Source organism: Panthera tigris, chromosome A2, assembly GCF_018350195.1.
Source record: "Panthera tigris isolate Pti1 chromosome A2, P.tigris_Pti1_mat1.1, whole genome shotgun sequence".
NCBI classification, from domain to species: domain Eukaryota; kingdom Metazoa; phylum Chordata; class Mammalia; order Carnivora; family Felidae; genus Panthera; species Panthera tigris.
Window position 1 is genome coordinate 14,598,019 of NC_056661.1, and position 26,205 is coordinate 14,624,223.

Sequence of the window (26,205 nt, forward strand, 5' to 3'; positions counted from 1 at the left end):
TAGGGTCTAGACCTGGGGTCTCTGCAGAAGATGCCAGGAAGGGTGGTTTCAAAACCCACCCAGAGACCGCCCCTGGATCCATCAGCCTTGGCTCAAGAATATGCCTGGATTTTCCTACCTCTATTGAAGTCCTCGTTGTCAGCAGCCCACCCCTCCAGGCCGGGGCTCCCCATCCTGCACCCTGGGCTCATCAGTAAATGGGGGATCTGAAGAGTGGAGCATGGGGTGGAGGGGTGTCAGAGGTAGGTCCCCTTGCCCCCAGGCCAAGACCCCATGACCGGGGTAGCAGGTCCGTCGCTACCCGTCCGTGCCTTGCCCTGCTAATACCCACGTCTCTACTATTCTCCGTCCCCAAGGCAACTCCGCTCCTGGCACCAAAGGGTTAAATCTGCCTGCACCCGCCAGCCAATCCCTGCGCGCAGCGCCTTCGCGGTGTCACCTGATTGGCGGATACACAGGGTGGGCGGGAAGGGAGGAGGACCGAGGACGCCCCCATCTGCCCTGGGATGCTCTTAAAAGGCTGTGGCGGTGGCAGCCAGGCTGCGCGTCCCGGCTTACCCTGGCCATGAGCAGCGCGGCCCGCCCGGACCCAGTGGAGGCGCCCGAGGAGCGGCGTTTCCTCAGGTCAGCCGGGGATGGGGACGTCAAAGACCATGGCAAGGATGCGGCCCCGAGGCAAGGGCATGGCTGGGAGGGGGGCATCACGGGCAGGATAGATCAGAGGAAGGGCATGGCCGGGATGGGGCCTGGGGGGATCCAAGGCCCACCCCGCATTTCGCTGGAAAGGCGAAGCCTGAAGCCTGCTGCTGCCAAGGTCTCCTAGCCGAGTTGCCAGGGAAACTGCATCCTCCTCAGCCCGCCCTTCTGAATTATTCAGAACACCACTAGTAGCTCTCCCATTACCCTTCAACCTAATCAAGGCCCACTTCCCCTTTCCATCTCACCCAGGGACCCTGGCGCTCCCACCCTCATCTCCCCGTCTTCCCTGGGAAGAGCTGAGCTGTTAGCTCCTCACTCACACCCCTCTTGGTGGTCCACCTGCGACTATCTTCTTGTCCAGAGAGGGAAACTGAGGGCTGGGGAAGGAAGCCACCGCCTGAGCCAGGGCTAGGGGGATTTTTGAACACATGGACCACTTGCCGGTAGTTTGATTGGATTTGGGGTCTGAAATAGGCAGCTGTGGCTGTGTCTCCCACCTCGTCCTGAGTCCTCATCTTATGTCCTCCTTTAAGTCCTTGTGCCCTGGGACTCCAAGCAGGGCTGTGGACCTCAATGGAAACCAGATTTGGCTGACAAATCTGTCCTCTGCCCACTGTCCATTCAGGCCCTCAGGGCAGATACTGTCTAGTGACTGATTGATGTCCAGATTGAGCCTGTAGACCCAGCACATCCTAGGCAGAAGGAAGCTGGATCTGCGATTTCATCTGGCATGGGGGGGGGGGGGAGTTGTGTGGGGTCTCAGATGCCAGCTGAGGGGTGATGGGGCGCCGTGGGGCGGGTAGGAGTGGAACATGGCAAGTGGAGAGGAAACAATGAGGTAAGAGACATAATGGGTGTGTAGGTGTGGTGAGGAATTTGAATATTCTCTGAATATTGGGGAGCCATAAGTAGGTTTGAGACAGTGGTGATGTCATCTGGCATTCAAGTTTCAGAGCCCCGTGGCTCTTGTGTTGAGTTTGGGGGCCATGGAACTGCTGTAGGCAGCCAGATGGGCAAGATGGTGGGCCGGTGGGCAGAGGCCTGAAGGTGGAGAAGCAGAGGGAGCCAAGAGAGCAGGGAGGGTCTGGCACGGGTGCCCTGGCCTTGGCTTCACCTTCGTAAGGGCCTGCTCCTGGAAGTATTTTGGGAGTGTCAGGCCCAGTTCCTTTGAAAGCAGGCCGCTTCAGCCTTCCTGCTTGTGGGGGAATCCTGGTCCTCACAGCTCCTCTCATCTGGGAGCTGATGTTGGGAGCGGCAAGAGGCACCCTCATAGCTGAGCCCCCTGCCCTGCCCAGTCCCACATGGCTCTGCCCTGTTTCCCTCCCTCACCAGCCCTAACTCCCACTCATACCTGACCCAGAGCTGCCACCGTCGCCACTCCCAGGCTCCTAGGCTGAACCATCCTCTGCCCATGGAGTCCCCATTATCACTCTAATGACCAGTTGGGCAGGGAGATAATGTTCCAAGTGGTGGCCTGAGGCCAAAACTTTGGGGCAGAGGAAGAAAAGGAGGAATGGGTGGTCCTCCCACACTCCTCTTCTCTCTGCCCTCCTGTGGGGGCAACAGCCAGACCCGTCACAAGTTGAAGGTGGAGGAATGAACCACATTCCCAAACACCTTCTCCCATGTTCCTTCCTGGGACCTAGGTGGCCTGCCCAGAGGGGTGCTCCTCATTTGTCCCACCGTGAGCTCCTTTTCCTCAACTGGTCTTTCAACTGGACTTATTTGAAGTCAGGTGGGGTTGAATCTGGCTCTGGTTGTTGGGATGATTCAGGGCATGTAGACTCCCTGCCCTAAGCCTCCATCCATCTCCCCCATCTACGTGGACCCCCAAAGTGCCTTTCTGACCCAGTTTCTGTTTTGCTTGTACCGCTCTAGCCACACTGGCCTCACTTCCATCCCTAGAATCTGCCAAGCTCATTCCCACCCTCGCTGTTCTTACCACGTGGATTACCTCCCATAGTGCTCCAGGCCAGCTCCTCCAGAAGTCCTCCCTGATTCCGCATCCCACAGCAGTCCTTACTTATGCCCCTCCTCCTGCCCAGCCTGATCACACTGCAAAAATTGGCCAAAAGATTGTGGTCTCCTCACAGAACTGAAGGAAGGAACCTAAAGATTCATCCTAAGAAACCTCTGCTGTCTGTAGGTCTGCCCCTGCCTCTTTGCTCACACCCTATCCATGGCTCTGGAGACAGACACCAAGGGCAGAAGTCTCGGTTTTTCCCCCTTGTTTCCTGGGTGACCCTGGGCAAGTCACTTGGCTTCTCAGAGTGCTTGAATGTTCTGATTCTTCTGGGCCTGGTCCTACTACCACTACTATGCTCTCTAGGGTCTGCTGAGGTGGCGGTAGGTGCTCCTTGGAAGGTCCCTAAGCCAGGGCCAGCTTGGTCCCTGCTCTTAATAGGGCCCAACGCTTAGTTTCATGCTGTTGTCATTATCTGAAAATTCTTAAATCTTAAATAGCGGGCCCCATGTTTGCATTTTGAAATGGACCTTGAAAATTATCTAGCCTATCCTTCCTGCCTTTACTTTTGCAAAAGAGGAAGCAAAACTCAGATGTGACAGAGCCCAGTCACTCGGTGAGTTGATGGCAGACCTTCACCCCAGATGGGTAAGCCCCAATTCTCTGGCCACAATTATTGCAGGGTCACCAATAAGGCCCCATAGCCGTGGGCTCCCCATCCACCTCCCTAAGTGAACCCCTCTGCAGCCTTCAAAATCCGCCTCCCTCGGGCACCACCCCCCTCCCCAGGCCAGTCTGCCCCCTCCAGTGTTCGGGAGCTTGCTCAGCGGTTTCCACTGCATGCACCTGGCCCCTCGCCCCCATCAAAGTTTCTCACGCTCCATTCCTCCTTCTGGGTTCTTTCCGCGGTGGGGGCGGGCGCATCTGGGCCCGGCTCCAGTCTCCCACGCTTTGGGGCAATAGAACCAACACGCGCCGCCACGCCTCCCTCGACCACCAGAGGGCGCCCGTGCCTTGGGCTTCAGCTTAAACCTTCCGCGGTGCCAGTCAACCGCCAGCACGTCTGGTGGGGAAACTGAGGGGGCGGGGGGGGGGGGGGGCATTAGGGCCTAGCTGGAGATATTAGTGGAACATTACCGGTTCCATCTGAGCCTCTCTCTCTGTCTTTCTGTGTGTCTTTGAGCGTCTCTCCCCACTCTGTCCCCCAGCACTGCAGAGGCAGCAGCCCTGGAGCGGGAGCTGTTGGAAGATTATCGCTTTGGGCGGCAGCAGCTGGTGGAGTTGTGTGGCCATGCTAGTGCTGTGGCTGTGACCAAGGTATCTAACCCCTGATCTTTGACCTTGACCCCAACCAGATGGCCAGCCTGCCAGAGCAGAGGAGGCCTAGCTGCATGAGCCCTGTGGTCAGGCTGATCCAGGACTCAAGAAACCCCTTTTTGTGTGGAGCCACTCCAGCCCATCACTCAGGTGGGGAAACTGAGGCCCAGAGAGGATCATCACTGGTCTAGACCAGGCAGGGACCCAAGACCCCAGGTGTCAGTGAGGGTCAGGGCAGATAGAGAAGTCCCCAGAGACTTGGAGGCCGGGGAGCAGAGACTAAAGCTGCTGCAGGATGGTCCTGAGGTCCTTGAGGTACAGATGTGACCACCTGCCTCTGCCATCAATTGGATCTCCGTAAAGGAGACATCGGTTCCTGGAGGCCGAGTACCAACCCCCCTCCCCATGCTGCAGATGAGGAAACTGAGGCCCAGAGGCAGGGGTGGCCTGCATAGTGTAGGTCCTAGGGAGGAGTTAGCAGAGTCCCAGCCTCGAGGTGCCTGCAAGGGATGCGAGAGTGATAAGCAACGAAGATGCCGCCATGCAGTGCCTTTGGTCATGTTGCCAAACCGCGGGCCTGTTTCCCCCTCCAAAGAAAGAGCAATAAACTGACACCAGCTAATAAACACAAATGCCTTAGAGAAGTGCCCGATGGTGTCAGGGCTCCCACATGTAACCCTTCTCTGCCTCTCTGTCTTCCTCTTCTTGTCGCCACTGCAGACTTTTGTTGAACACAATTGCTTTCTTCATGTAGGCTCAGTTGGTTGTTTTTTTTTTAACATTTCTATTTCAAATGAAACATCCTGAGTGAAGGTCCCGAAGGAGAAGGAAATGGTGAAACCCCAAAAGTAAAAGTAAACCCAGCGTAGTAAACTCCTGCCTGGCCCTTGCTAACCAGTTGCCGTCCAGTTTTTGCCCCGAAAGCCCCAAGTCTGTCCAGAGGACCCTCAGCCCCAGTCAAGCTGGAGTCACTGTTGCCTCCCTCAGTCTCCGGTCTCAGGGCTCCGCACCTGGCTTAGTGTGGTCGCAGGTGGCTCAGGACCTCACCGAGACCTTGGGGAGGAGACAAAAAAGGTACACCTGGCTCTCTGTGTGGTTGGAGGTCAGGGTACAGCCAGGCCCCCTGGGGTGCCCTGTCTTCGAGAGGCCCCATGTCAGTGCCACCGTCACTCCCAATCGATACAGGCCAAGTGAGGCTGGGAGAGGAGAGGGGGCAGAGGCCATGCAGAGAGTCAGGGCAGGGCTGTGACTTGAACACCAGTGCTCTTAACTCCTGTGTTAAAGAGACTGATGCACAGGCCCACAGAGACACAGAGAGAAAGATAGACGAAGACAGAGGCAGATGGAGGGAAACAGGGCATCTCAGGTTGGAAAAAATACCCTCCCTCTGTCCCCCCCCCCCCACCAACTTTGGGGCCTCTGGGAGGGCCGAGGCCTGGAAACGTGGGCGGAGGAGGGGCAGCCACTGCGGTGGAAAAAGGTGGAAGAATGTCTGCAACTCAGGCCGAGAATAAACAAACCACACTCTGGGCGCCGGGTGGTGGCAGAAGGCACGTTTTCCTGCTCCAGCTTGGCAGAGCCTGAAGCAAGGACTCTGCATCTCCAAGGAGGAAACTGAGGCCCCAAGGGGCTACGCCCCTTGCCCAGAATGTCTTTCCTCCTGTTCTATTGCCTCCGGGCCCATGGCCGTTCCTTCGCTACTCCGAGCCTCAGTTTCCCCACCCAAATAAGGAGGAATTCCAAGCATCATGCCTTTGCCTTTGCTGTGCCCCCTGCCAGGTGTTCCCCTTGCCAACTCTCTCCCGGAAGCAGAGGACAGTGCTGGTCGTGTGTGGCCCGGAGCAGAACGGGGCGGTGGGGCTGGTCTGTGCCCGGCACCTGCGGGTGTTTGTGAGTAGCAAGGACCCCCTTGGCCTCCTAGGGTCACCCCCTCAACCCTGTCCCCGCAGAAATTGCTACCTCCTCTTGACAGTGTCCCAGGAGGGACAGAATATGCCCAGTGCTTGCCCCAGGCAGGGTCTCTGGCCTCATATCCAGATCTGGGGGCTAAGTAAGGCCCAGTAGGAAGCCTGGAAGGGCCCTCAGGGCCGACTCCTTTCTGCCCCTCCCCACCAGGAGTATGAACCGACCATCTTCTACCCTACACGCTCACTAGACCTGCTGCACCGGGACCTGACTACCCAGTGCGAGAAAATGGACATCCCCTTCCTGTCCTATTTGCCCACAGAGGTCAGCGCTTGGTGGCAACTGAGGGGGGAAGGGGGGGGCAGTGCCCAAAGGCCACCTTCTAACCATGCCCGCCCTCTCAGGTCCAGCTCATCAACGATGCCTATGGGCTGGTGGTGGATGCCGTGCTGGGCCCTGGTGCGGAGCCGGGAGAGATCGGAGGCCCCTGCACTCGTGCGCTGGCCACACTCAAGCTGCTGTCCATCCCCCTTGTGAGCCTGGACATTCCTTCAGGCATGCCAGGCAGGCGGGGGGGGGCATGTTGGGGCCTTGGGAGGGGGGCCCTCTGCACCCCAGTTTCTGATGGGCCCAGCCTGTCTGCCTTCTCTGAGCCTCCGTTTCCCCAGCATGGATGGCTCATGCACTCTGGGTGAGGGTCACGTCCATCCCTAAGATGGGGAAGACAGAGGCTGCTGCCCAGGTGATCCCATGTCCCAACCCCTCCACACCCGGCCCAGCATGCCCGCTGCCCACCCTGGCCCAGTTGCCTGGGCAGACGTGAGCTCACTCGGCAAAGGCCTCGCCCGTCCTGGCCGCCGCCCCACGCCTGTTGGAGCCATTAGGCGACGGGCAGACGGAACAAACAGCTGCTGGCCAGCCGGACCCTCCACAGGGGTGGCCATACTCAGGGGGATGTCCCCCAGCTTTCAAGACCTCAGGGCCACCCCCAGCAGGGTGCCACAGAGCAAGGGGTTAGCTATGAAGAGGGGAGCTGTCTGGTCTGAAGGTAGAGACTAGGGTCACAGAAGGAAGGATTAAAGTCAGACGGAGAAGGCTTTTAGTTAGTGGCTCCAGACTCTGGTCAGAAGCAGGGGAGAAGCCAAGGCCCCTAGTCTGAAGGTAGAGGCTCATTTGAGAGCTGGCAGAGGCTAGGGCACAGTGAGGGAGGGGGCGGGGTCCTGTCCATTCAAAAGGCAAGATCTAGTGTGAGGATGAACACAGAGATGTCAGGTCAGAGGGAGGAGGATGGACATCGGGGTTGGGTGGGGAGGGGGCCACATCCTGTCAGAGGCAAGGACCAGGAGTAAGGAGACAGGTCTTAGGGGGGGAGGCTTGCCTGAGGATGAAGGCCAGTCTGTCCTGAGTGGAGAGGGGGGATCTGGTCAGAGGAGGAAGGCTGGCTAGGAAGCCTGGGTGGAAAGAGGCTCTAGTCGAAGAGGGGAAGGTCAAGATCGATCGGGAGGGAGGAATTGGGACAGATGCTGGGTCCAAAGGCAGAGGCATGGGTCTGACTGGCAAAGGGCAGCAGGTGGAAACGATGTAGTCTGAAGGCAGAGGCTGAGTCAGATGGAGAAGAAAGGTTGGTTGCATGATGGCAGCAGGGGCAGAAAAGATGAGGGCCGACGCCCTGGTCATAGGAGGAGGGAAACATCTCCAAGGAAGGGGAGACACTGGTCTGAGGGCGGAGGCTCAGTACTATGGGGAGGCAGGTCTGACCAAGCCTCACGCGTCAGAGAGCAGAGGCTGAGTCTGATGGGGAAGGGGAAACGGGTGGAGAGGAGGCAAGACTCTCTCGCCCGAAGGCAAGCACCCCTCCCAGCTCCCGATTCCCCCACCCTCCCTCCCTCCCTCAGGCTGGGACGCCGAGACCGGCGGCGGCGACGCCGAGGACGGGCTCCGACCGGACGTGCTGGTATCGCTCGCTGCGCCCAAGCGCTGCGCCGGCCGCTTCTCCGGCCGCCACCACTTCGTGGCCGGCAGATTCGTGCCCGACGACGTGCGCCGAAAGTTCGCTCTACGCCTGCCAGGATACACGGGCACCGACTGCGTCGCGGCGCTCTGACCGCCACCCGCGTCCCCGCGGCTTGGACCCCCGCCAATAAACAGCCGTCCCCCCACCACCTCGCCTCCGCCTCCTCTGTGCGCCGGCTCCGCTGCGGGGGTGGGCAGACTCGGGGGGGGGGCGCTTCCCGCCGCCCCCCGGAGCCCAAGGCTGGAGGCACGGAGGGTAGTCGTAGAGCGGGACTTCCCGCTGGCCGGGAAAACTAGAGCCAGAAGAGTCGAAGGTAGATTCGGGGTGGGACTTCCAGCCTGCTTGGGGTGGCCTAACGCCAACAGGATTGAAGTTAGACTCGATGGAGGATTCCTCGCCGCCTAAACGGCTGCCTGAAGCGTGAGTGTTTGGGCAGCCTCAGGCTCCATTCCAAGAGGCACGTCCCGCAGGCAGCTTGGGACCCAAGGTGGAGAATGGAGAGTGGGTTGAGGGAGGGACTTCCAGCTGGCGACGGGGGGTGGGGGGGGGGGGAGGACGCAGGCCAGCCTGAGGGCGGAGGCACAGCCGGACGCACCGAAGGGGGCGACCGGGGAGGTTGCTAGCTCACCGAAGTCACCCAGGGCCAGGGAGCGATGCTTGCACGGGGCGTGGCCTGCACGGGGCGTGGCCTGCGGTCACCTCCCGCCCCCACCCTCAGCCCCAGCGGCCGCCAGACCCGCGGGAGTCGGATCCGAGCGCGCCGCGGAGCCCGGACCCTCCCTCGGACTCTCGGACCCGGCCATGGCGTCATTGCCGCCACTACTCTGCCTCTTTGTCGCCGCCGCGCACCTGGCGGGGGCTCGAGGTGAGGCGCCCCATGACCCCAGCCCAGACCCCTAGGCCTGGCACGCAGCCGCTCCGGGAGAGGGAACCAAGGGACACTCTGGCGTCCTCAGACCTGGGTCCCCCTTCGTCAGCCCGGGAGTGGAGTGAAGGGGCGTCGGGGGTATGGATTCTTGGGACCAACAACGCGCCCGGGGGAGGGAAGGGAGGAAACTTCTCTGTTCTCTTGCCTCCTCAAGAGAGGTAGGGGAACTCGGAGTATCCATATGAACTTTAGTTAGGCTCCTTTAGGTTCCTGGGGACAGCGGGGGGCCGGTCTCACCCCCGGCATTTGGACTCTGAAGCATTGTGTCTTGGCCCAGGATTAAGGGGTCAGAGCGGCCCCCTCTCACACATCTCCTTCTCTTCCACAAACACACCATTCAGAAAACTTCCCGTCTCAGGAGCACTCAGTGGAACAGGGCACTGGATCCATTTCCCAGATGAGGAGACTGAGACACAGACAGGGAAGGGACTTGTCTGAGGTCACCGCTCAGCCTGGCTATCTTAGATAACTCAAGGTCAGAGAAGCCAGGCTAGATGCCAAAGACCTCCCAATGGCAGCTTGGGCCCCAAGTGAAGGGATGGAAGGTACACTGAGGGAGAGACCTCCAACCCCGCAAATGGATGAAGAACGCAGCTCCACCTGAGGGCAGAGGCAGAGCCAACTAAACCCATGGTCGCTGAGCACACTGAGGGGGAGAACTGGGTCAGACCAGACACACAGACTTCCCCAGACTATGGCATCCTGGCCAGGGCAGAGGGAGGGATGGGGCTGCAGGAGATTGGGGGTAGGGGCCATAGGGAGGTTTCCTGGAGGCGGGGTGGGGGGGTGTTCCTGCATTCCTTGGGGTCAGCCAGAGAGATGGTTCTGGCTTCTGAGACCCTCACTCACTACCCCCCAACCCCGCCCCGTGAAATGGGGATGATCATGACAGCACCTTGTATACAAGCAGCCCACAGAGGTCCCCATCAGCATGTTTCCTTCCCTCCATTCCTCATCCCTCCCACAGTTACTACCCCCCCTGAGGAGCCCACAGCAACTGCCTGGGGCTTTGAAGGCCCATCTCTGCGCCCCGGACAGCCCTCACCAGCCCTGGAGGATTGGGAAGGTGAGTCATCCTGGGTCCAAGTCCTGGCTCTGCTGTGGACTCACTATGTGAGCTCTGGTTGGTGTGGTCATGTAAGGAGGGGACACAAGGGGTGAAAGGCCAGTAACTTCCTGGTCCCTGGACATGGCAGCCCTTGGCACAGGTGCCCCCAGAAGTCTAAGTTTTAGGAGCAGAGGGGTGAGAGTCCAGGGCCTGTTTTGTCAAGGAGGAAACCAATGTAGGGTGGGAGTGGGTGCTTCCTCCCTGCTACTGGAAGCATCGTGCAGGGTGCTTCTAGTAGATTCCAGACCTGTAGTTCTGGAACCTGGGTCTCTGGTTTCCTAGCTGGGAAAGTCAGGAAAGGAGTGAGCACACACCCCCCCCTCCCCCGGCCCCTGCGCAGGTGGGGTGGGGGGCGGTGGGGGCGGGAGTTGATGGAAGCAGAAGCTGACTTCTGGGAGGCCAGACCGTTCCCACCTGTGGCTTCTGTGAAACAGGTTGCCTGGTGGGTTCATCCAGGCAGTGAGCAAGGCCCCAGCTGGCTCTAACCAGGAGCAGCCAGGCAATGGAAAGCCACAGCTAGGGCTGTTCTCCATCGGGTCTCCTCCTGCTACTTTTGTGTCTCCTCACACCTCAGGGGTTCTAAATTCTGAGGTGGGGGACAGGCTTAATTTTAAGGTTGGGGGCTGCTGAGACAGTGTCAAGATGTCAGCGTGGCAAAATGTCAACCTGAACTAATGGGCCAGCTCAAGTATTGGGCAGCAGAACGGGGGCTGGTGCTAGGGGAGGCCAACCTCCCTTAATCCCTTTATAGCTCCTTGTGCCCTAGAGGACCCTGGATCTGGGCGGGTCAAGGGCGGGCTGGGTTAGCCCGTGTTCATTGGGGGTGGGGTGACCGTCTTAGCAGGTAAACAGTTACCTCGGAGATGGGGGTGGGCAGGCCGCTTCCTGGGCCCCTGCATGCACTGATGAGGCCCGACAGGCTGTGGCCCGGGTCCCAGAGCGTGCGGTGCCCACAGAGGCCAGCCAGTGGACGTCCTGGTTCAACGTGGACCACCCCGGCGGCGACGGCGACTTCGAGAGCCTGGCTGCCATCCGCTTCTATTACGGGCCAGCGCGCGTGTGCCCGCGGCCGCTGGCGCTGGAGGCGCGCACCACGGACTGGGCCCTGCCGTCCACTGTAGGCGAGCGTGTGCACTTGAACCCCACGCGAGGTTTTTGGTGCCTCAACCGCGAGCAGCCCCGCGGCCGCCGCTGCTCCAACTACCACGTGCGCTTCCGCTGCCCGCTTGGTGAGGGCGGGGCCCAGGGAGGGGCGGGGACTGTGTGGGGATGGGAGGGGCTGGGGAGAGGGCGGGATCTATATTAGTCATGCAGAGAAGAGAGTGGGGATTGGCAGACATGGGTCATAGGTGGGTGGAGCTTGAATGGGTGGTACTGAGGAAAGGGGGCAGGGCCGTGTGGATGTAGGCGTGGTTAGAAAGAGCTGGGGGTCCTTTAGCAAGGTCCAAGGAGTGGGCTGGATCATATAGGGGCGGGGCTTTGGAAAGGAGGGCCTGGGAATAGGGGCCCAGGTAGGGAACAAGAAAGACCCCTCAGGAGCTCATCTCCCTCCTGCTGCCCTCAGTTGCTCATCTGTAACAGCTCCATTCTTTGGGGGCGTGTTTTGACCCCAAATGTATGAGGGACGCAGGGAGAACAGCACGGCTAACCTCGGGGAGCTTATCTGGGGTTGGGGCAAATGGGGTGTTACCTCAACTGCACGTTCGACAGGTGAGCCTGGGGGACAACTGATGAGAGCAATGGGCAGAACCTCTCTCTTGGGGGACCCATCCTCGGACGCACTTAGCGGGGGGCGTCCTCCAGTCCTACATTGTTACTAGATTTCCAGGAGGCGCAGTCCCTGGCGTGGGCCACCGTCTCACCTTCCCTCCTCTCCGCCCTTACCGCAGAGGCCACGTGGGGCGCGTGGGGCCCGTGGGGTCCCTGTTCAGGGAGCTGCGGGCCAGGCCGTCGCCTGCGCCGCCGCCGCTGCCCAAGCACGTCTGGGGATGCGTGTCCGGGGCGTCCCCTGGAGGCGCAGAAGTGTGTACGCCCTCCTTGTCCAGGTAGGAGGGATGGGGCCTGGAGGAGAGTGTTGAGTTAGAGGCGGGGCCTGGACTTGGAGGGAGGCGGCCTGCTGAGGAGGGTACCTAGTGGGGAGAGGCGGGTTGGGAATGAGCCTGATGGGATGGGGCTGGAATGGAAGAGGCGGGTCCTCGGGGACCAGAACTTGGAACACATGGAGACTGGCCCTTCCTTCCCTTCTGCGCCCCCGTCCCCCCGCCCCACGCGGAGGAGCATTGGTGAATGTGTGTATCTGGATGGGCGAACGCCAAGAAGGTCATGTCCAGGCACGGGCAGATCCGAGTGGGCATTGCTTTGGGCGCGCCACCAAGCGTGTGGATGTCCTGGTGGACACGGACACACTGAAGCCAGCTCATGTGCTTGGGGCACACACGCGTGGCATTCACAGCCCCCCTCTCCCGTACCCCACGCCCACGCGGACACGCGCTCACACCCTGGCAGACACCATGCCCAAGCCCTCCCAGGGCCAGACACCAGGCCAGCCAGGAGGCGACTGGAAATTCCGATCCGCCTGGGCTCCACAAACATGGTCTGGAGACTGCGCCCGCAGAGCCCATGGCAGGGTGGGGGAGCACGGTGGCCAATGGGGTAGTGGGGTCCCCACCCTACCCCGCCTGGCTCTGCCCTCCTGACGCCTCTGCCCTGACGTTTTCAGTGGAATTTTCCATCTTATGGAGAAACCGCGGGATTGGGAGGGGAGGGGAGGGAGATGTTCTGAGCCCAAGACCCAACCCCTAGCTGGGCCCCCAGCCCCTGCTGGACATTTTCTCTCATGCTAAAAGAAGCTTCTCTGTCCTGTGAGAGTCACCTATCCTGTCCCCTCCACCAGGGCATTTTCCTCACCCCTCTGGACCACAGGTCTGCCCCAGTTCTGACTGCTCAACCCCATGTCCCCACTCACACAAGAGGCTGTTGCAAGCAGGGCCATGCTGAGGCCTCTGAGGGGCACAAGGTGGGGGGGAGGGTGTCTAGGCATCTTTGCTGAGTGACCGAGTGGAAGGAGGGAGTGAAGAGGCTCCTCTGTTCCTCTGCCTGCCTTTGTCCCCCAGGTTGCAGCTCCAAGACCTGCAAGTGCCCTGACCACATCCTCCTGGGCTCGGTGGTCACCCCATCTGGGCGTCCACTGCCAGGAGCCAGGGTCTCCTTGAGAGACTGGCCTGGCACTGTGGCCATCACCGATGCCCATGGGACCTTCCGGATTCCTGGAGTGTGTGCCAGCAGCCGGGCCAATGTCAGTGCCCAAATGGATGGCTTCTCTGCAGGCCTGGGCCAGGCCCAGGCCAATGGCTCTATCTCTGCTGTGGTCACTGTTGTCCTTAATAAGTTGGGTAAGTGCCCCAGGGCAAGGAGGGTGAGGAGGCTGAGAAGCTAAGAAGGAAATTCTGGGTGACACTTGGGAGGATGTGGTGCAGCATGAGGTCACTGGGGAAGAAATAAGATGTGACACGGCCATTGGAGAAAGCATAACACTAAATATGTTGCCATGGGAGGAACAAATACACTGTGAGAAGCTGGAGAAGACGCGAGATGAGACAGGGACTTGCAGGGGGGCAGCATTAAGATGGGGCACCATCTTGAGCAGCCATGGGGTGAACTTGAATGGAGAGGTCATCAGAAGAGCCACAGGTGAAACAGGGCATCCCTGGAAGGGCAAGGATGGGGCCCTGCCCTTGGGAAGGTTTGTTGGGAGAAGCTGGGATGGGGCAGGACCTTTGCCACCTTTGCCCCCAGAGAAACCCTACCTGGTGAAGCACCCCGAGTCCCGAGTGCGAGAGGCTGGCCAGAACGTAACCTTCTGCTGCAAAGCCTCAGGCACCCCCATGCCCAAGAAATACTCCTGGTGAGTGCCCTGCTCCAATGCCCAAGGGCCTTGCACCCAGCTTTGCGGTTTGATTGGATTTTCCATGACATGTGGTGCCTCAGAGACTGGGAGAAAGATGCTCTACAACCTTGCTGGGCTGCATGGGGGATGGGGGACGGATGCAGCCCCTTCCCTGTGCTGAGGGCCCCCTGGTGTTGCCCACCTGCCACCCAGGTTCCACAACGGGACCCTGCTGGACCGGCGAGAACACAGGTACGGGGCCCATCTGGAGCTTCGGGGGCTGCGCCCAGACCAGGCAGGCACCTATCACTGCAAAGCGTGGAACGATGCGGGCACCGTGCGCTCGGGCAGCGCCCGGCTTACCGTGCTGGGTGAGCACCCTCAGCCCCCCAACCCTGAGCATGCCCTGAAACTTAGCCGAGACCCATCACCAGCGAAAGCAACCCCAAATGGAGCCCCAGCTGCAGACTGCTCTCTGACCCTGCTGAGTCTGATCCCGGGCCCCCACCGAGCCCCTGGGTTGAGCCCCTGATCCCAATCCAGGCCCCAACCCTGGCTTCAGTGGAGCCCTCCCCCTTACTCTGATCTGCTCTGATTTCTTGCTCTGCAGCCCCGGGCCAGCCAGCCTGCAATCCCCAGCCCCAAGAGCATCTGATCAAGCTCCCAGATGATTGTGGCCAGCCTGGCAGTGGCCCCGCCTACTTGGACGTGGGTCTCTGCTCTGACACCCTCTGCCCCAGCCCTGCAGGCTCCAGCTCCCGGTGTGGGGACTCGGGGTCCCGCTGCTGCTCTGTTCGCCGCCTGGAGAGCAAGGAGATCCACTGCTCCAACTATGTCCTCCCCGTCAAAGTGGTGGCTGAGTGTGGCTGTCAGAAATGTCTACCCCCTCGGGTGCTGGTTCGGGGACGCGTGGTGGCTACCGACTCAGGGGAACCCCTGCGTTTTGCCCAGATCCTGCTAGGCCGGGAGCCCATTGGATTCACATCTTATCAGGGCGACTTCACCATTGAGGTGCCGCCCTCCACCCAGCGGCTGGTGGTAACTTTCGTGGACCCCAGTGGGGAGTTCATGGACACTGTCAGAGTTCTGCCTTTTGCCCCTCGAGGTGGTGGCGTATACCACGATGTCAAAGCCATGCGGAAGAAAGCCCCTGTCATCTTAGATGCCAGCCAGAGCAACACGATCCCTCTTGGGGAGCTGGAAGAGGAGGACCCGTTGGGCGAGCTGGTCCTCCCGCCCGGGGCCTTCCGCAGAGCCGATGGTGAACCCTACACGGGGGCCGTGGAGGCCCGGGTGACTTTCGTGGACCCCCGAGATCTCACCTCGGCGGCGGCCGCCCCCAGTGACCTGCGCTTCGTGGACAGTGACGGCGAGCTGGCCCCGCTGCGCACCTATGGCATGTTCGCGGTGGACCTCCGCGCCGCGGGCTCCGCGGAGCAGCTGCAGGCAGGGCCGGTGGCCGTGCGCGTCAATGCCGGCCAGATCCACATGGCGGGCCACGTGGAGGCCCTGAAGCTGTGGTCACTGAACCCTGACACAGGCTTGTGGGAGGAGGAGAGCGGCTTCCAGCGAGAGGGGTCAGCGGCCCCTCGGGTCCGCAGGGAGGAGAGGGTCTTCCTAGTGGGCAACGTGGAGATCCGCGAGCGGCGTCTGTTCAACCTGGACGTGCCCGAGCGCCGCCGCTGCTTCGTGAAGGTGCGCGCCTATGCCAACGACAAGTTCACCCCCAACGAGCAGGTGGAGGGTGTGGTGGTCACGCTGGTCAACCTGGAGCCTGCCCCCGGCTTCGCGGCCAACCCCCGTGCCTGGGGCCGCTTCGACAGCGCGGTCACCGGCCCCAACGGCGCCTGCCTCCCCGCCTTCTGCGACACGGACCGGCCGGACGCCTACACTGCCCTGGTCACGGCCACCCTGGGCGGGGAGGAGCTGGAGCCCGCGCCCTCCCGGCCCCGCCCGCACGCGGCCACCGTGGGCGTGGCGCAGCCCTACCTGGACAAGCTGGGCTACCGCCGCACCGACCACGACGACCCAGCCCTCAAACGCAACGGCTTCCGCATCAACCTCGCTAAACCCAGGCCCGGCGACCCCGCCGAGGCCAACGGCCCGGTGTACCCGTGGCGCAGCCTGCGAGAATGCCAGGAGGCCCCGGTGACCGCCAGCCACTTCCGCTTCGCGCGCGTGGAGGCGGACAAGTACGAGTACAACGTGGTCCCGTTCCGCGAGGGCGTGCCGGCCTCCTGGACTGGGGACCTCCTGGCCTGGTGGCCCAACCCCCAGGAGTTCCGGGCCTGCTTCCTCAAGGTGAAGATCCAAGGCCCCCAGGAGTACATGGTCCGCTCCCACAACGCTGGGGGCAGCCACCCGCGCACCCAGGGCCAGCTCTACGGGCTTCGGGACGCCCGGAGCGTCCGAGACCCCGAGCACCCCGGCACGTCCGCGGCCTGTGTGGAGTTCAAGTGCAGCGGGATGCTCTTTGATCAACGTCAGGTGGACAGGACGCTGGTGACCATCACGCCCCAGGGCAGCTGCCGCCGAGTGGCGGTCAACGGACTCCTGCGGGATTACTTGGCCAGGCACCCCCCACCCGCCCCAGCTGACGACCCGGCTGCCTTCGCCATGCTGGCCCCGCTCGACCCTCTGGGCCACAACTACGGTGTCTACACGGTCACCGACCAGAGCCCGAGGCTGGCCAAGGAGATCGCCATCGGCCGCTGCTTCGATGGCTCCTCTGACGGCTTCTCTAGGGAAATGAAGGCCGATGCTGGCACAGCTGTCACCTTCCAGTGTCGGGAGCCACCAGCCGGCCGGCCTAGCCTCTTCCAGAGGCTGCTGGAGTCCCCGGCAACAGCGCTTGGTGACATCCGCAGGGAGATGGGTGAGGTGACCCGGGCACAGGCTCAAGCCGCAGGTCCCCTCCGTACCCGCCGGGGCAGGGCCCGCCAGTGACCTGGGCTCGTGGCCTTACTCCTCTGCCTTGCTCCGGACTCCTCTGTACCTCGGAAGTCTCAGCCCCCTTCCCCAGATGCTCCCTCCCTAGGTTTCTGGGCCCCCCTCTCCCTCCCCTGCCCAGAGTTCAGAGTCAAGATAGGAACTAGGAGTGCCGGGTTGTGGAACTGCCAGGCAGGGGACTGTCGCTGTGTGAGGCAAAGTGGAGTTCTTCCCGGCAGCAGGAGCCAGCATCCTGGGAGACCATCGGGCAGCCGACGGAGGCCTGGGAGGAGTCATTCCCAGCTCGAGCGCTGGCTCTGATTTTATGTGTGTTTTGACCCTGATTTCAGATATTCTGCCCCTTGAGATTTCCCGCCTGAAGCCTGAAGCCCCCTCTGCCTGTTGCCGAGCTGGGTGCTTTATTGGATCCCCTGCCCCAAGCTTTGTTCTAGGGGTTATTTATTGAAACAAAGCCTACGGGGCTGGTCGCAGGGGTTAAGAGTGGGGGTCCAGGCCCAACGAAAGTCAGGCAAGGGCTTCTTGGTTCTGGGGCTGAAGGGCACAGTTCTCACATGTTTGGTGCTTGGAAACCCTCCCCCCCCCCCCGGGGTGGGGGGTTGGGGCAAGGAACCAATTAAAGATGCTTCATTTCCCACTCATGGTGTCGGTCTTGGGGACTGAAAATGGAGGCTGCGGCTGCTGGACCCAGACCTTGGCAGGTGGAAAGGGGCCTGGAGCAGACACCGACATGGGCGTGCAAGCAGCTCAGAGGCCTCCACGAGGTGCCGGGCGTGCCTCGGGCTGGTGTGTGGGTCCTGGCAGAGTCACACAGAAGTGTGTCTGTGACACGTGTGTGCAGACCTGACTCGTGGGCAGCCCGAGCCTGTGCCGCCCTGACCGCTGAACACGGTAGCAGCTGCCGCCCTGGCCTTTTCCTCTGAGCCTGGCCGTGTGCCCGAGGGCCGCACTGGGCAGGGAGGGGCCCTGGCAGGGGCCCATGCCCCAGGCGGCAGGAATCGAGCCTGCTCTGGACTTCCTCAGCCAGGGTCACGCTGCCCCTCCTTAGGCCCCACCCGGCTGAGGCCTGGCCACACCTTGGCCACATGGTGACCGGGCTGCCCGAGGCCATGGCCCTGGGCCCTCTACTTCACCAGGACTCAGTCTGGAGGCGGCAGAACATCGCTTGCTGGCGCTCTGTGTGCGTGGCTCTGTGTGCTCGCGTGCGCGAGTCCTCCTGGCCACACTCCCGCTTTCCAGACAGAGGAAACTGGGCCCCCACAGGGAGAGGCAAAGGGCTGCCCGGGCCCTGGAGTGAATCCCCGCAGGAGCAGGGGCTCCTTGGATGGCTCAACAGCCCCCTCCGGCACATGCTTGGGACTCCCTTGGCCCCAGGAAGGCATCAAAGCGGCATTGCTGGGGACCTGGGATGGGAGGCATTGTGTCCCTCACCCCAGGGATGGGGTGACAGCGGGGAGTGGGGGTGCGGGGTGTTCCCTTAACCCAGGGCCCTCTGCACACCCACCCACCCACCCACCTACCTTTCTACCACCCGCCTGTCCGCCCACCCACTGCTGCCTCCGCCCCTCCCGTCCACACCACCATGTGCCTGTGCAGCATTTGGAGGCTTCAGCTCTGTGCCAGCGCGGAGCCGATCCGGCCTTGGTAGGGAGGTAGGTTCACACACGGACCCCAGCACACCTGCGGGGTCAGCCCTGGGCCCACATGGTCCGCTGGCTCCCGTCCAGCTCAGTCTGACAGCTCTCAACCTCTCCAGCCCTCATGCCTTTGCTCAGGCCATTCCCTTCGTGGGAACCTCTTCCCTTGGCCAGGGGTAGGCTAGGGGGCCTAGGGGGTCAGGGAGAATCTGACAAACCCAGAGGCCTCAGCCCCAGTCTCTGAGGGTGGGCCTCAGAACTCTGCTGGAGTCCAGGTTTGGGCGGCCCCGGGGGTCGCCTCTGCCTGGATAGGCTAAAATGCACAGGAGTGGAGAGATGCTTTGAGATGCCTTGGGAGCCAGGGAGGGTGTGCGTTGATCCACAACACACTGTGTCTACACCCCTAGCTGACAGGGAGGCTCGGAGGGGGAGTTCCTCGCCCAAGGGAACCTGGGCTCTGGGCTGCCCGGTGGGGTCCCGGGGAACAGGAAGAGCCAGGGGGGCCCCCCCACCACAGCCGGCGGGTAAAGCTGGCTTCCAGGCTGAGGGTGATGAGGTGTCAGTCTCCATGGCCAAATACCTTTCATTGAGAAAGTGTCGGGGCTGTGGCTGCTGCCAGGCCTGGGGCAGCTGGGTTTGGGGCGGGCAGCTGGCCTCCCTTCCCTGGGGTGGGGCAGGGGTGGGTGGGCGTCCTCTTGAAGCCCCTCCCCAGATGCGGGGCCAGGCCAGGACTGAGAGGGGCTCCCAGAGGGAAGCGGATCAGGGAGGACGTTCCAGGTGGAAGGCACAGCCGAAGTGAGTGCTTGGCACCGGGCAGGGACTGTAGCCTCAGCTCCTGCCCATCCCTGCCGACACTGTTTAAGAGGACAGCGCCTGGCTCCAGTTTCCAGATGAGGAAACTGAGTCTCCCAAAGAAGCCATCGCCCTGAGCTGACAGCCCCGTGCCCCTTGCTGCTGCCTTGTGACCCTGTTTGAGCAGAGGGGGAGTTCAGCCTCACCCCCCGCCACCCCCCCCCCCACCCCGTTCTGGAACCTTGGCCATCCGCCTCCTGGTAAATCCATTGCTCTCCCCCCAAACTGGGGCTGCCAGACCACACCCCCTCAAGTCTGGGGAAGTGGGGGGCATGAGCCCCCCACCCACCCACCCAGAGACCCTGGCTCCAGCCACCCTGGGGTCAGCTCAGGGCACAAGGAGGCCCTTGGTCCCGCCCACGGCATTTCAGACTCTTATAATTTTAGAACCAGGGGTTCTTAAAATTCCTAGCACTGTGAGTGGGAGAAGAATCTTGGAACAATGCTTAAAACAAGAGAGTCTTAAAACCGCAGAATCAAAGAGGAGGAAGACGATCATGAACACACATTAAGCACTGACTGGATGCAAGGCCTCCCTGCTCCCCAAGAACTAACTCACTTTAAGGGCATTTATTATCTTTTTAATGTTTATTTAGTTATTTTGAGAGAGAGAGAGAGAGAGAGAGCATACGAGCAGGGGAGGGGCAGAGAGAGGGAGAGAGAGAGAGAGAGAGAGAGAGAGAGAATCCCAACAGGCTCCACGCTGTCAGCGCTCAGTCCCACGAACCGTGAGAGCATGATTTGAGCTGAAATCGAGAGTCAGATGCTTAATTGACTGAGCCACCCAGACACCCCTCACTTTAAGGGCTTTTAATGTACACTTATTGTCTTGGAGGTCAAAATAGACTTGTAGGGAGGGTAATTTTCATACAACCCCCATTTCACAGCTGAAATCGGCCCAGGGTCACAAAGCAAACAGGGACACTGTGGGCTGGGGGTGGGGGAAGGGCAATGTTTCCCAGAGAAGGGGACATAGGTGCTGGGTCCTGAAGGATGGCGTAGGAGTTTGCCCAGCAGGCAAGGCAGGAAGGGCATTCCTGGCAGCTAGAAATGTGTCTGGGAAGGCTGGAGGAGCGAAACCTCAGGCGGGCACGGAGAGCAGAAGGGAGCACAAGCAAAGCACGCAGGGGAGACGAACGGAGCCTTGAACGCCGAGTCAGAAGCCTGAGCTATCTCTAGCAGGCGATCGGGAGCCAAAGAAGGTGCTGGAGCGGTGGAAGTGTGCACACTCGCTCATGACAAAGGCTCCTCTGGAACTGGTGCGGGATTCAGCCTGTTGGAAAGTGTTTCTTTCATGGAACTGTGGTCTGCTTCTTCCCACGTGGCAGCCCTTGTGGGGTCCAAACCCTGCAGTCCAGCGCCCCCTCCCCCTCGGCTGCCTCCTGTCCTGGCTGAACATTGCTGGCGCCTCCATCGGGGCCTCGTGGGCCTGGCGTGGCCACCCACCACTTCCCCGGCCCCGTCTGTCTCTCTCATCAGCCCTCGGAGTTGGGTACGTCCCAGTCTCAGACCCCAAAGACTGGAGCCAGCCTGGCGGGGAGACCTGGCCTCCGTCGGCTGGGGGGAGTGGTGGAAACAGAGGCAGGGTGCCAGCAGAGAGAGAGCAGTCCAGGTGAATGCTGACGTCCTGCTGCCTGACCCCTCTCCCAGGGCCTGGGGTGGGGGGTCTGAGCAGGCAGGAGGGAGGAGACCCCAAAGATGAGGGAAGGACCAGGCACCGACATGTTGGTGTATATGCCGGACCACACACACTGTCCTACCCAGGGTCACGACCACCACATGGAGCCACGCACGGTGGAGCCAGCCTCCCTCATCATCCGTCCCAAGGTCACACTGTGCTCATCACACCCCGTCCCTGTCCTCCCCAGACATGCCCTCCCACACCACTGGGGACCCCTTTTCGTCACCCATTTGGGTGATGCTGTCACTCTCCATTATAGCCCCACGTGCGGTCACCAACCCCCCATCCGACTTGCCGGATGTGGGGAATACGCTGGACGTGCACCCTTACCAGCCACCCCGGGGGGGGGACGCACACCTGACACGCAGGCCCGTGCGTGTGCAGCCAAGCGCACCTGTGCGTCATGTAGCATGGGCACAGCCACAGTCTCCCTGCACTTGGGGATGTTCTGACCCCCAGATGGCTGGAACGGCCCGAGTCAAGACTGATCGTAGCCCCCCCCCCCCCCCCCCCCCGCCACGACCTCCCACGATTCAGTCCCTCCGAGCACACTGGGCCACAGCCGGACACGTGTGGCACCTCCTACCCTTTTGGAGCCCTGGGGAGGGCGTGGGCGGGGGGCTGGAAGCTGGGGAGGGGGCCTCAAGGTCCCAGCGGCCTTTCCCGGGAAGTCCCAAATCCCTTCCTGCTGACTCAGCCCTGGGGGCTGGCAGGCCGGGTGCTGCCGAACCTCAGGTATGTCCTCGAAGGCTGCCTGGTGGGGCCTCCATCAAGGCGTGGGAGGGGAGCTCCCACTCAGCACTCAGCCCTTCCCCGGATCCCAGCCTCCCCTTTTGCCCCAGATGGAGCTCGAGCGTTAATGGTGCAGCTCAAGACCTGGTGCCAGCGTGGTGGGAGCTGAGGCCGGCTGCTCATACCTCCGGTTTTTTCCGGTTGAACGTTGGCGGAGCAATGAGTTCCCAGCCGAGCGAGGCTCCCTCGTAAAGGGCCCCTGCTCAGCCCACTCTCCCAGCCTTGTAAAGACGTGGATGTCTCAGATGGTCTGGGGGAAGTTGGCCTGGCGGCTTATCCTGGGGCCCAGCGCAGGGACACACACACACACACACACACAGATGTGCTCATATGTTCCCATGTGATGTCTACATGCAGACCTGTGGCTACAAATACACTTGATCATTCACAGACTCAGCCCCTGGACTGGCCCTCACAGAGCCCCATTCTAAAGAGCAAGACTAAGACAGGTGCAGATGTCCCAGACTTTGGGGCCAGGGGTTGGGAAAACCGAGAGGAGCACCCAGGGAAGGTTTTCTGGGGAAACGAGCATTTAATATGGGCTTTGAAGGGTGAATAGGAGTTTGTCAAACCCAAATCAGATGTCCAGAGGTCTTGAAGACTGGTTTTAGAGTTTACTTTTTTTTGTCCGTGAGGATTTTAAGCAGGGGAATGACACGGTCGGACAGACCCCAACTCACGACCACTTCTTGAGGACCCGGCCTTTGCCCTCAGGGAGCTCTTTAATCAGATGGGGGAAGGAGAGCTAGATCCAACCAGGAGGAGCAGACGAGACCTCTGGTTTGTGAAGCACCTGCTCTGCATTGGTTTGCATCCTGTTAATAACCCTTCGAGGGTTCCATTATTATCCCCATTTTAAAGCTCAGGAAACCAAGGCTGAGAGAGGCGAGTACTTTGCCCAGGGTGCTGTAGGGAGGTAAGACATACGTACATTACCCTGGCCTCCTACTTGAAACTGCCTGCTGACCTGGTTCCAAGCTAACCCGAAAGTCTGAAGGACAGAACAGTGAGGCTCAAGTCAGCTTTGCCAAGGGTCATGTGTTTGCACCTGGCCAGGGAGCTTTTACACATAAGCTTCTTGTCATTTGGCTGCTGAATGGCTTTAATGGGGGGCTTCTAGGCGGGGGGATGTCCAGGCAGAGGCCCGAGGGTGCTCCTCCTCCCTTTTGGGAGGCCTGGGCCCCTGGCCTTGGCCCCCGTCTGCCGTCTGGCCCGGCTGAACACAAACACTTGGAAATGGCCGACCCAACGGAATCTAGGTTGTGGTCAGGCTGTGGCTGAAGAAGCCACTGGAAAAACACGCAGTCCACGGGGCCAGGCCCAGCTTACGTTTCACCAAGCAGGAGTGGCCTGCCCAGTGCCCAGAGCCGAGGAATGCTCGTTTTCGAGCTCTTTGGAACCTGTCATCTGAGCAATCTAGCCGCTGGGTGGTGCTACCTTCTGTCTGATGTCGTCAGGCTGTGACCTGCCTCCCGGGGTGTCCTTGAAGAATCGGGTCTCTTGGGTTGGCCTCCTGGTCCAGCTGCTGTTGGAGACCCCTTGTCTGCTTGCATGACCCTGACGATGGGGAGTTCACCCCTTTACGGCTATGATTCCCTGCAGCCAAGAGCCTGTAATTGGGCAGATTTTTCACAGGAAGCTCTGGCTCCCTTGACCACACAGAGGGGAGGTCAGGCAGCCCGAGCACCCCGCACCTACACCCCTCTGTGCGTCCAACCCCTCCCGGGCCTCTGGATGACCCCCAGGCCCTTTGGGTTCAGTGTGGCCCAAGGGGACCTGAGTGTCTCTTCCCAAAATGTGTTCTTCGCCTCGTGGCCATGTTTCGGTGCTATTTGCCCATCCACCTGTCCTGAGCCACACGGGCCGGGCAGGTGGCCCACATATCCATTAGGCACCTACTGCTAAAGCACTTTACTTACATCTCGTCTCTGATCCCTCCCAGTGAGGCTGTTTCTGTTATTGCCTCAGTTGACAGATGGGGAAACTGAGGCTCAGCCAGTTAACTTGGTATCCTGGGGTCACAGGGGCAGATACTGGACGTGGAAGCCTGTTTCCTACTGGAACCAAGAGAGCAGCCTGGGCAACCTCATCTTTTGGGCTGAGGCATCCCCTGGAGGCCATAGGGGGAGCAGGTGGGCCTGAGTGTCTCCAGCTTTCCAGAAGCTCCAGTCACTCCCTTACTCACACACCCTCCATGACTCCCATGGTCCCTCTCAGTGGGGCTGGGGGCTCTGGATGAACACTTGCGGGGTCCCCACAGAGACGCCTGAACACAAAGCCTGGCTTCTTGGGTCAAACCTAGGCCCTGACCCCTGTCAACTTCATAGCCTCAGTTTCTCTCAGCTGAAGAACAGTAGGCCCAACAATCACTTCTGCTTCTTCGGGTCTTAGTGAACACAAGTTGGCATGCAGTAGGTGCTCGCTAACTGCATTCTCACCCTCAGTAACATGCAGGAGGGGGCAGGGTTTGAGTTGAGGTGTTCTGGGCTCCCCTCCCTAGGCTACTGCCACCCCCCCACCCCTGAGCTTTGCAGTGATATCGAGTGGGGGATGTTAAAACTCCCGAAAGCACCTAAATCAGGGCCTCAATTTCCCCACCAGTGTCTGAGGGCCTCCCGACCCCTCCTCCAGGGTTCTGGTGTGGAGGGTCTTGAAACACCTCCTGGAGTCTTAGGGGAACAGAAATCTTTACTAACGATTGGATATGGGCCCTCATCAGGCACTGGACTTCCTATCTTGAAACTGCATGCGGGGACCTTGAAACTGCCACAGTGCACTTAACCTGCGCCTGGATATACCTCTGCAACCTGGACTCTAGGAGCCCTCTAAGTCTTCCCGTGGACTGGTCCAGGGGATCTGGAAATTTCAACTAGGGCTTGGTCATGGGGAGCCTCCAAACTCCCGCGGGGGGGGGGGGTCTCAAACCCCCTATTTCAAGGATCACATCTTTTGCGAAGGGTGGGAGGCTGTGGCCATTCTTGGAAGCAGGAGACTGGGGTGCGGGTGAGGTGGGAGGGAAACCTGAAAGGGGTTTGGACCTGGGCCCCTCTGAGCCCAGGGCCTGGGGGAGGGGGCGGCGTCCGGGACCCAGGGCAGCAGCCACCAGAACCCCAGTCTCTGACCCTCCCCTCTGTCCTAGACGACCCTGACGCCTTCCCGGGAGGTGGAGGAGGCCCGAGGCCGGGAGCAACTCTCGCGAGGGGAAAAGCTTCAGGGCGATAAGAGGCGGGGCCAGGACCCGGGGGCGGGCCCAACACCCCCAATAGAAGATGAACCCAGGGCTGGGGCGGGACCGCACAAGGAGAGGGGCCAGACGAGGGGAGGGACCAGACTAGGGGTCTTGAATACTCGAGCCGAGCCGAGGTCCCTGAGAGGAGGTGGGTCGATGAGGGGCGGGGTCTAGTTGGACAGAGACCAGTTGCCTGCCAGATTCCCTAACCCTACCCGCCCAGGAGAGATCATGAAATTAAACCAGAAGCTGCGGGAAACTTCGACCCACGACCAACGTGGGGTGATTGAAGTCGGAAACCTTCCCCACACACAGACCCCAGCTCTCCTCACCCCTCAGCCCTCCCCAGGACTTCCCCGTCAACCAAGCAGTCGTGAGGTTGAGGACAGAGAGGGGCAGCCTTGCCTCTAGGAACACACAGTCCCCTCCCCTCCCCAGGATTTCAGGGCAGTTGCCCCCGCCCCCGCAACTACGGGAATCGCCCTATCTCTACCCCAGAAGAGAATGAGGTGCAAGGCAGGAGACATGACAACGCCCCCAGCATCTTAGCCACCTCTCGCTAGACTGAAGTCCCAGGATGCTGGAGTCAGGGACTCTGAGAGGTCAGGGCCTGGGAAGAGGGGTTTGGGAGGGAGTGGGATGGGAGCAGAGGGAGCGGTAGAGCAGTTAGCTCTAGTCAAAGACGGGAAGAGAGGGCAGTCAGGCAGGCACTCAGTGCAAAGGCCCTGGGGTGGGAATGCTTTATAGGACGGGTAATGAGGTTGGCGAGGAGGGAGACGAGATCGACTTTGTTGGGCTTGGAGGAGACACAGGAGGGGGAATTGGATTCCGAGAGGGAAGAGAAGGGAAACCAGGTTAGCTAAGTAAATAGGCCTGGATCTGATTTACGTTGTAAGATCGCCCTCTGGCGTCCCCGTGGAGAACGGACAGAGAGACGGGGGAAGTCTGTCAGTTTATTCTGGCAGTCACAGCCAGGCCGATCTTGCTCAGACGACCGGCCTCCTTAGTGTCCCTTCGGCAGAAGGGGTACAGGATAGCCCACACCTTCTGAGAGCGCCCCCTACGTGCACATCGTCTCAGTGCTGTCTCACACGATTCCTACTGAGCTTTACTTTCTATTCCCACTTCAAAAAGACGCATTGCAAGAGACAAGTTGAATAATAATGATAGTAATAGTGACGAATGAGGTCCCGTTTCTTGCCGAGCCCGGCCCTTTACGTGGATCAGCCCTTGGACAGCACGGCCACA

At 60.7% G+C, this 26,205-nt stretch overlaps 3 protein-coding genes across 5 annotated transcripts in view; 2 read left to right on the forward strand and 1 right to left on the reverse strand.

Annotated features, from left to right (window-relative positions):
- The first annotated feature begins 21 nt into the window (after positions 1-21).
- On the forward strand, positions 22-8,035 carry YJEFN3 (YjeF N-terminal domain containing 3). Its single transcript, XM_042978700.1, has 6 exons — positions 22-624; positions 3,871-3,979; positions 5,759-5,869; positions 6,095-6,208; positions 6,289-6,439; positions 7,780-8,035. Exons 1-6 carry the CDS (start codon positions 566-568, stop codon positions 7,986-7,988), a joined length of 753 nt encoding a protein of 250 aa, XP_042834634.1. The 5' UTR covers positions 22-565; the 3' UTR covers positions 7,989-8,035.
- A 664-nt stretch (positions 8,036-8,699) lies between these two features.
- CILP2 (cartilage intermediate layer protein 2) lies at positions 8,700-17,254 on the forward strand. The gene is made up of 8 exons (XM_042977337.1): positions 8,700-8,763; positions 9,794-9,892; positions 10,891-11,163; positions 11,824-11,979; positions 13,048-13,326; positions 13,730-13,838; positions 14,034-14,191; positions 14,431-17,254. The coding sequence occupies exons 1-8, from the start codon at positions 8,700-8,702 to the stop codon at positions 16,764-16,766; spliced, it is 3,474 nt and encodes a 1,157-aa protein (XP_042833271.1). The 3' UTR covers positions 16,767-17,254.
- A 2,812-nt stretch (positions 17,255-20,066) lies between these two features.
- The window catches only part of PBX4 (PBX homeobox 4), a 53,250-nt gene continuing 47,111 nt past the window's right edge, over positions 20,067-26,205 (reverse strand). Inside the window, exon 7 of one of the 3 annotated variants that reach the window (XM_042978707.1) lies at positions 20,067-20,528. In XM_042978707.1, the coding sequence (XP_042834641.1) occupies positions 20,412-20,528 (117 nt within the window). In that variant the 3' untranslated portion in view covers positions 20,067-20,411. The remainder of the gene's footprint in view (positions 20,529-26,205) is intronic. The other 2 variants (XM_042978704.1, XM_042978706.1) reach the window with 2 other exon arrangements.